The 9,843-nt window shown below is 44.8% G+C and overlaps 1 protein-coding gene and 1 pseudogene across 1 annotated transcript; both read left to right on the top strand.

The window, feature by feature from the left end:
* Positions 777-1,789, top strand: LOC100515910 (annotated as a pseudogene).
* Positions 6,661-7,623, top strand: LOC100523079 (putative olfactory receptor 56B2). Its single transcript, XM_003129482.3, has one exon. The coding sequence runs from the start codon at positions 6,664-6,666 to the stop codon at positions 7,621-7,623; it is 960 nt and encodes a 319-aa protein (XP_003129530.1). The 5' UTR covers positions 6,661-6,663.

Below are 9,843 nucleotides of genomic sequence, written 5' to 3'. Positions count from 1 at the left end.
AGCTGGATACTTTTTATTTTCATTATTATCCTATGGAACTATTTTCTTTTTTTCTGACACACATTTCTTTGTCAAAATTTGGAAGAAATAAATTACTAAGAAGTGGTCAGAGAAGGCTCAATTTGGGAATTGAATGCACAGTAATTCAGATATAGTGCCTCCATTTGCTCAATTATAAAGTGTAGATTAATAAAAATATGTGCTGTGATTATAGTGAGGATTAGTGGGTTAATATTGGTAGAATTATTACAACATCATTTAGTGTAGCAGAAATATGACATTAAATAATAACAATAAAAACAATCTTATCATATCTGTTAGGTCATTGGACAGGTGATCAAAAAAAATTTGCCTTAAGAAAATACTCAAAAGGAGATGTGTATGGCAATTAACGTTTAAATAAGATACACTAACAAAAACCTCATTAGAAAGATCATAACATAATTACTTTTAATTATAAATTTCTGAGGATTTAAGCTCTGTCATGTTTTAGTTTTAAAACTGTATGGAAACAATACATTTGAAAGAACCTGGGAACATAGTGAGTGCTAAACATGTGTTGAATAAATTGATAAATTAACGAACCTAACTAACCATACATACGTGATTTTAACTTTAAGCATTCTATTACATTTAAATGGTTTGGTTGTTTGATATTAAAATGCACATTTGACAGAGATGGAAAAGGAGAGTAAGAGAGAGAGAGCGCAACTAAGATTTTTCTCCTCTTTTCCTCCTCCCTAATCCTGGAGGATCTGAAAACAAAAAAACAAAGAAACAGAGAAAAGTCCTATCAGCTGTTTAATGATTATACCAGAATGATCATGAAAATGCTGAACAAAACAGACCTGACACCAGCTTCCTTCCTTCTCACTGGGATCCCAGGACTGGAGGACCTGCACCTCTGGATTTCCTTCCCTTTCTGCTCCATGTATGTCGTGGCTGTGGTGGGCAACTGCGGGCTCCTCTACCTCATCTGCTGTGAGGACTCCCTGCACAGGCCATGTATTACTTCTTGGCCATGCTCTCCCTGACCGACCTTGTCATGTGCTCCAGTACAATCCCTAAAGCCCTCAGCATCTTCTGGTTCCATCTCAAGGAAATCAGCTTTGAAGAATGCCTGGTCCAGATGTTCTTCATCTATACCTTCACGGGGATGGAGTCCGGGGTGCTCATGCTCATGGCCCTGGACCGCTATGTGGCCATCTGCTACCCCCTGCGCTACGCCACCATCCTCACCAATCCCGTCATCGCCAAGGCTGGGCTTGCCACTTTCTTGAGAGGTGTGTTGCTTGTCATTCCCTTGATTTTCTTCACCAAGAGACTACCCTACTGCAGAGGCAATATCATACATCATACCTATTGCGATCAGCTATCTGTGGCCAAGCTCTCCTGTGGCAACATCAAGGCCAATGTTGTCTATGGCCTGATGGTGGCCCTCCTGATCGGGGGCTTCGACATCCTGTGCATCACCGTCTCCTACACCATGATCCTCCGGGCGGTGGTCAGCCTCTCCTCGGCAGAAGCTCGGCAGAAGGCCTTCAGCACCTGCACTGCCCACATCTGTGCCATCGTCTTCTCCTACAGCCCAGCTTTCTTCTGCTTCTTTTCCCACCGCTTTGGGAGCCACACCATCCCTCCATCGTGTCACATCATTGTGGCCAATATCTACCTGCTCTTGCCTCCAACTATGAACCCTATCGTCTATGGGGTGAAAACCAAGCAGATACGAGACTGTGTCATAAGGATCCTTTCACGTTCTAAGGATACAAAATCCCATACCATATAAAAGGATATGTATCAGAGAAAGGAAGAGGAATGAAGGGAAGAGGGGAAGCACTGGAAGCCAGGGGAGGAACTGGAAAGAAAGTGACTTCTGTTGGTGATATAGGTGGGGTCTAATAATGCCTTCCTTGAGAGAACAATTTTGGCCACGACAGGGGAGAGTGTCCCGTGGTGCATTCCCATTTAGTGACTCCAGAATCCCAGCGTCACAGGCATGCCCACAACCCTTCCTAAGAATCCCAGCATCACAGGCATGCCCACAACCCTTCCTAAGAATCCCAGCATCACAGGCATGCCCACAACCCTTCCTAAGAGTTTTTCAGCTTCTCACCCTGTGAAGGATCGATCTCATTATTAATCCATATTTCTGCAAATAAAAACATACTAGGCTGCCAAGACCATTGAAAGAAACAAAATTAGCTGAGATGAATGCTTGGGTGTAGACGAATTCATCTACAGCCAGATGCTTCTTTGTCCTATATCCAAATGAGGATGGGATTTCCAGTTTGAAAAATATTTTTTTTCAGCATCCGATGATGTTTTATTGTTGTGATGTGATTATTTCCGCCACACCCCCACCGTCATTCCTTCAAGTACTTAACACACTCTTCTCTCAGCCACTCTAACCTCCTCATGAATGATACAAAAATCATAGACACATAAACTGTGGGATCCTCCTCCAATACTTAACATAAAAATATATACTGAGTGCCTATTACATGCCAAGCTCTCAGGTTAAACCAGTGACATAAATGGAAAATATATCATGCCTTGGTTCTTTGAGAGATATGCATATTGACAATGAGAAATAAAATACTGCCTGCCGTATCAGTATACAGAGGATGTCAGCGTCATTAGCATTGCAGCTATTCTGCGCGGGTGGGCCCTGAGGGAGCACAGGAAGGCCACAAAGAGTTCCAAGCCATCTAGTAGCCATTAGACTGCAGCCACGCACCATGGTTGGAAACTCAGGATGTGAAAACACAAGATACTGGCCCCAGACAGCTGAGGTGCATAGGAAAGGAATCATTGCAGTGAACACAGACAATGCATCTTCCTATACATTGAAAAGCACTCAACTCCTTAACTTGAGATATCGTGTTTTCTATTATTAGCAGTAATCTTGTGTTCCTACTACCTGCCCTTGGTTGCTAAACTCCTACATGTCCTACCTCCCCACTCACTTCCTTAGAGCAGTTTTCTCAGGTTTACTCCTAGCCTAAAGTCCTATTTTAGACAAAGAAAAATCAAATCCTCTCTTTCAGGTTGTGCATAGTTTTTTAATCAACTTAATGACTCAGGCATTGATACACATCTTTTTTCCTTCTTTAGACAGCTAAAAACCATCTTTCTAATGGCTCGTTTTAGTCAGCTTGATCACTTTAAATTGATGAAGCAATCTCACTATCAGGACCCAATATATCATGCCTAAGACACCAAAGGCTACCTGTTGGATGAATTCAGTTTCATGAAATCTCCAGAATAGGTAATCCATTGAATCAAAAAACAAATTTGTTGTTGGCAGGGACTGGAGGGGCAGGTCAATACGTGGTGACTGAGTAACAGTTGTGGAGGGTTTCTTTTTAAGCAATGGAAGTGCCCTGCTGTTACATCGTGCGAATGGTTGCACAACGTTTTGAATGAATTAACAGCCACTCGGTTATACATTTTTAAGTGAGTTAAATTGTTATTTTATGGTATGTGAAATTTACTTTGATAAAAAATGACAAAGTGTAAAAAACACTGTGCTAAAACTGTTCTCTCTCCTTCCTATGTATGTACATATATGAGGAAAATGTTTAAAGAAATTGTGTAAATACATATGATGCACATTTATTTAATCATAAGGTTGCTGAATAATCATCAGTGGAATTAATATCATTTAAGGTCAATTAAAAAGATAGAATTCATGTTTTAATGTGGCATTAACCTAATTTTCGTCAAAAAATATATATAGAAAATATATATAAAGAAAGGCATCGGCAGTTACCACTACATCACATAATTTAGAGTGTTCCATTTATCTACTCCCAAAATCATGATTATTTTTCCCATTAATGAAAAATACAGGCATTGCTTTCAAGAACTTATTAAGGCATATAAAACTAGAATCAGCATGTTTTATTATTATTTTTGCTATTATCATTATTATCGCAAAATATAGGCATCTAAATATCCATAACAGTATTTATATCTGAACTGCTGGCAAACTCCCACAAAGCCACCACGTTCGTCCCCATCCTCACGTGAACGAAAATGTTGGCGAGTCAAATGACGTGTGGACGTGTGTGAGTGAAACTAAAACCTTCTGAAACACCGTCAGTGCTTTCCAGGTGTGTCCCACACAGCCTTTGTTCCCACCAGGAAAGAGACAAACCACCTTAAGAAACATTAACGTCCTTCGTACTCATTCAAAGGCAATTGGGTTCACTCTCACTCTCACGCAAGCACAGAGATATCGAAACACACAGATAAATTGCGTCTCTCCTTCGTCCAGTAGGTGAGAGGCTGCAAATGGGACTTTCCACTCTTCCTCCTCCACGAGGGCCGCTTAATTCCCAGACCAGCACCAGCATCTCTGGTGTTTTGTGATACTCGCCTGGGGACAGAGAACACATGTTAAAGCTTTTCGTTCACCAGGACAAACATCAGGAGACGTAGTAGCCCAAGACTGCAAATGTACATATCCTGCAGAGTCGTACTTTCTTCATCAGGATCCGGCACAGCTGGAGCAGGTGGCCTTCAGCTCACAGGTCTGCCATCCAGAGACAAAGGTACTAAAGAAACACAATAGGGGAGTGGAGATGAGCCTTTTCTCATTCTGTGGACAGAGAATACATGGGGATTGTTCCTGGAAGTACATGAATTGACTATTTGCATGACTTAAGATTGGATTCCCTCTCCCTATCTGGAGGCAGAAGGATTAAGGAAGAGTGGGTTTTCATGGGAAAATGTTCAATTCCCCAGGTGTCCAGTTGCAATGAACACACTTTGGTTTTCCAGGCTTATTATAAATACCTACTTATTTTCCTAAGCAAGTAGGAGACTTTGGTTAGGTTGTACTGAGTGTTAAGTGTAAGTCACCCCCACGACGAGAAGAGTGAAGCGATAGCCACGACGAGTTCATGGTTGAAGGTTAAAAGAGTCGCCAGGTGTGCATCAGCATTGCCCCCCTCTGCATACCAGAATTTTGAACCACAGAATGTTCAAGTGTTGTGGCTTTGTGTGGTGTACTTACTATTTAGGGCTTGCAGAGAAAAGAAAGTAAACAGCATGTTTCTGGTAGAAAGAGATCATAAAACTATGCCTTCGGTTTTCAAGTTCAAGTGTTGATGTTTACATCAGGTGTACCTATGTACAATATGAGAGCTATAGTGGGCCTTCCGTCATAACACCGATCTCAGACTCAGTGTGTTTTGATTTCATGTCTTCTGTACTGATGACGAGGTGACTGTCTGGACTGTTCCAAGAAGCAAACGTATGTCCACGTAGGGGAAACTGACTCAAAGCCAGAATCAACTGGACTCAGAATACTGAGATCTATCAACTACTCTTGTTCTCTGTTGGCGCAGTTTGTCTTTAGAATGTTCATGCGCATTTTTTAGACATTTTATAGTTTCCTCATTGGAGAACATAAGTTACGCTGACTACGCTAACATAACCCAGAGTTTCATGAAAATTAACTCATATTTATGAGTATCGTCAAATTCCCAAGGTCTTTGATGAAAAGAGGTTTTCTGATGTTCTATCAACTAATATGTTACTAAACTATTTTCGGACAGAAAAGCTACTGCTCTGAGTCTATGCATTGGTAGCAATGTCAAACTTAAGAAGCAGGCTCTGGCATCAGAGGGCTTTCCTCTTGTCCATCCCCAGTGTGGTACCCGGTGGAAGATAACGACCAAGGTTCTGACTTTCCTTGATACTCTGTATCTTAATTTTGACAAGGTGCATGTAACGTTGTCGCCACAAATGCAGGCTCTGTACACCGGCACCAATTAAGTCTCAGAGACCGAGTTCTTTGAGGAAGAGAAAGGACAGGCTTGTTGCTTTGCGAGGCAGAGGAGGACACAGCAGGCTAGTACCTCAGAACCATGTCCTCTCTTGCAAAGAGAAAGCAAAGAGGGACAGAGGCTGAGCTCAGAAGACAGGGTTACTGACCGCGGTGTCTGTCGTAGTTTTCATCCACAGCTCATTTCAGAGTCGTCAACTCTGGGGCCAGTCGGTCCGGGGAGGGCTTCTGGTTGTCTGTGGGAGTATCGCTTCCTGACCTTCTGTCTGGAATGAAGCTCACTTGTAGGGAAGGGGTGTCAGGGAGGGGTTCAATGACAAAAGGCAGCGCTGGGAGGGACACAGCTCTAAGTAGAAAGTAACCATTAGGAAAAGAAAGCAGTTGAGCCAGGAAGAGGTCATTGGGGGAACCCAGACATCAGGTGCCATCTAACTCTAACTAGAAGGTACATCTGAGTAGGAAGGTAGGGCGCCAAGGCAGGACATGACAAAATGAAGGCTGCATTAACCCGTTGTTAGCTCTACCTGTATTTCCTAATAGTTAACTCCTGAGTCAGCCTTTTAAGACTTGGGGGCCAGGCAGGACGGAGAGGCTAAAGGAAAGAACTTGTGGTTAAAAACTCAAAGAGCTATGGTCTGGAGCATGGTTTCAACATGACCTGCTTATGGAGTTTTTGTGATAATTAGCGCAGCTAACACACAAACTGCGTTATCCCAGGTTCTGTTTCATTAGAAGAGTCCAGGAAATGTTCATGGTAAGATGAGAACTGCAAGGATGAGCACTCCTCTCCTTCAAGACCAGGAAACAGGCAACGTCAGGGAGAGTATTCAGAGTCCTCACCCTGAATGTTTTTCCTCTTGGTGAAGATGTTCCAGGAGCTCAGCGGTGCCAACAGCTCGAAGGGCCAGGTCTCTGAGTTCGTTCTGATGGGTTTCCCAGGCATTCACACCTGGCAGCACTGGCTCTCTCTGCCCCTGGCGTGGCTCTACCTCTTAGCTCTCAGTGCCAACATCCTTATCCTGATCATCATCAGTCACGAGGCAACCCTGCACCAGCCCATGTACCACTTCCTGGGCATCCTGGCGGTGGTAGACATGGGCCTGGCCACCACCATCATGCCCAAGATTTTGGCCATCTTGTGGTTTGATGCCAAGGCCATCAGTCTCCCTGAGTGCTTTCTGCAGATGTATGTCATCCATTGCTTTGTAGGCATGGAGTCAGGCGTCTTTGTCTGCATGGCTATGGATAGATATGTAGCCATTTGTCGACCACTACACTATACATCCATAGTTACACGATCTTTTGTGGCCAAAGCAACAGTGTTCATGGCACTGAGAAACTGCTTACTTACCATCCCAGTGCCTGTGTTGGCTGCCCAGAGACAATACTGCTCCAGAAACGAAATTGAGCACTGTCTGTGCTCGAATCGTGGGGTCACCAGCCTCGCCTGTGATGACAGGACCATCAACAGCATGTACCAGCTCCTTCTGGCTTGGACACTCATGGGAAGTGACTTGGGTTTGATTATGTTGTCATATGCTTTGATACTTCACTCTGTGCTGAAGCTGAACTCAGCCGAAGCTGCATCCAAGGCCCTAAGCACCTGCACGTCCCACCTCATCCTAATCCTGTTCTTCTACACAGTCATCGTTGTCATTTCCGTCACCCACAGTGCAGCAATGACGGTTCCCCTCATCCCAGTCCTACTCAATGTGCTCCACAATGTCATTCCTCCTGCCCTCAACCCCGTGGTCTATGCACTCAAGAACAAGGAGCTCAGACACGGCTTGTATAAGGTTCTTAAGCTGAAAGTCAAGGACAACTAACTCATAGAAGATACTCACGTTTTGATGTCTCCAGATACCTGCCCAATAGGACATCTAATGAGTGCCTAATGGAGAAGAACAGAGCCGTGGTCACTCTGAAGCTTTTTGCTTCCTATAATGAATCTGTGGCACCGCCTCAAGGTTAAAATAAAGCAACGGTGATGGTCCTATTTGAAATCCTTGGGTTTCAAGCAAGGGTTTACACAAAAGGAGGAAGGTGTTGATGTTTGTTGAGATGTGTATTTAACCCAAGGGAAACGGACGTGAACTATGACACCTGCGTCTCCTCATTGCTCTCTTTTCACCTCCCTTACCCTTTCTGTGTCTGGTCCGCCTTCTTGTTTGTGCTTTGCAATGGCCTTCTCCATTCTTCACCTGACCAGGACTAAAACGCTCATTGTGAAAAACGTTCCCATTCCAGACTTCAAAATATTATAGAATCAGTTAGAATTTTTCCCCCTTTACAGAGGCCTAGCCAAGCATGTTCCATGGTTGCTTTGTGAATGCCTTGAGGACTTGAGACGCTGGGCGTGAGGACTCGGAAATGCTCCGAGGAGGGAGAATAACAGCGACGCCTTAGTCTTTCACCCTGTCTTTCAGTGTAACCCTGGAAGACCCCTTGCTGGTCCCGCTCAAGGAGGACACAGCTTGGAGGCATTAGCCTGCGGTGGCCTCTCTTGCCCGGGAAAGCAACAAAGCTCTTCTTTCTGTTTCACCCACAACTCTGTCTCTGAGACCTAACTGGGGCTGGGGTACAGAGGCCACTTTTAGGCTCCAGAGTTTGGGGGCTTGTCCTGGATCTTGCTTGTGGTCAGGAGGCCCCCACAGGGGTCCCCTGGCTTGATCAGATGCTCCGAGTTCGTCCTCCTCGCAGCCAGCCTCTTTCAGGAAGGCAGAGGGTTGGAGGCCTCCTTCAGAGGCCGGAGGGCCTGGGACACTTGGGGAAAGGCCATGCCCTAGTCATGCCCATTCTGCCATGCGGGAAGTAGGAACTCCAGCGTGGGGATGGCAGGCGGAGGAGAGAGCACCCTAGCAGCTGCCAAGGCCCCCTTGGCCTCAGGGATGCACCTCTCTTCCTCCCACCCACATGAGCCCTACATCCCCCTCTGGGTGATTATTTGAGGGCAGGAGGAAAACAGTGTCTGAAACCTTGCAGCGGCTCTGTCGGCATCTGGGTAAGTCCGCCAGTGTGCACTCTGGGGCCCCTGGGACATGGCTCTGTCTGGGCAACTCTTGGTCCCATGTGGGCATTTGTTTGTTTGTTTGCTTCTGACATTCCACCTGATCTGTAAGGTACCATTTGGGCTGCGGTCCCGGGCTTAGAGGGACTTGGAAGCCAATCTGAGCCTTGTGCTGTCTGACTCTGCTTTTCGGGCTTGAGGCTTCCATCTGCTGGTGAGGATTCTGGGTTTCTTCCCATGTGCATGTAGATTGGACTTCAAGGAAATGTGGGAATCACTTCCTCTTCAAGTCCGTCGGATAGCCCCTTGTGAAAAACCGTGGCAACCTGTAGTGATAAATGTAAGAATAAGGAGAAATTCAACTTAAACTCTGTGGCTACGATATCCTTTAGACTCCAGAAAAGATCGGTTGAGGTAAAACGCGTCTGAAATTTTAAAACTTGCTCTTTTTAGATACGCATTAGAGAAATCTTGCTTGATAACTTCTTTTTCAGAGTTCTGACCCTGAGAGAGCAATAGATGCTTGGGGGAAAGCATGCAGTTAACCCTTGTCATGCCCTCGGTATCCCAACACAGCCAACTTTGCCTAAGACTTTGAGTTAATTAGTAGATGTTCCAAGCAGAAGGGAAAAGAGAGAGAGAAAGGAGAGGGAAGAGGCTTTTCCATTCAAGGAGGTAAATTCAGCTTATTCCAAGGGCTATTTTTGGTCTTGCCTTCGCCAGGTGAATTGCCACGTCAAGTGCAACCACGAGTCCCTATGTTTCCATGGGCATGTTCCTTACTGTTAAAAAGAGGAAGTTGCATTTGAAAAAATAGTGGAGGAAACTGTTAGATGTCACCGTTTTGACTTTCTCCTGCAGGAATCAGATTTTGTTCTGTGTGGGTATATTTGCATTTGTCTTGTAGGCACATGCGTGTGCCAGCTATGGGGAACTCCGTTTTGTCTCCTAAAGACAGCCCCTTGAGCTGCAGTCTTCAGAATGAAACCACTTGCAATTACAAACCAGTGAAATGTATGAAAGATGGCTTTCCTTTGTA

The sequence above is a fragment of the Sus scrofa genome, chromosome 9, assembly GCF_000003025.6.
Source record: "Sus scrofa isolate TJ Tabasco breed Duroc chromosome 9, Sscrofa11.1, whole genome shotgun sequence".
Classification (NCBI taxonomy): Eukaryota; Metazoa; Chordata; class Mammalia; order Artiodactyla; family Suidae; genus Sus; species Sus scrofa.
This window is presented reverse-complemented; position numbering and strand designations above follow the sequence as displayed.

Bases quoted from the DNA above. Each gene is read 5' to 3' on its own strand.
- LOC100523079 (XM_003129482.3), top strand. From the start codon at position 6,664: ATGTTCCAGGAGCTCAGCGGTGCCAACAGCTCGAAGGGCCAGGTCTCT.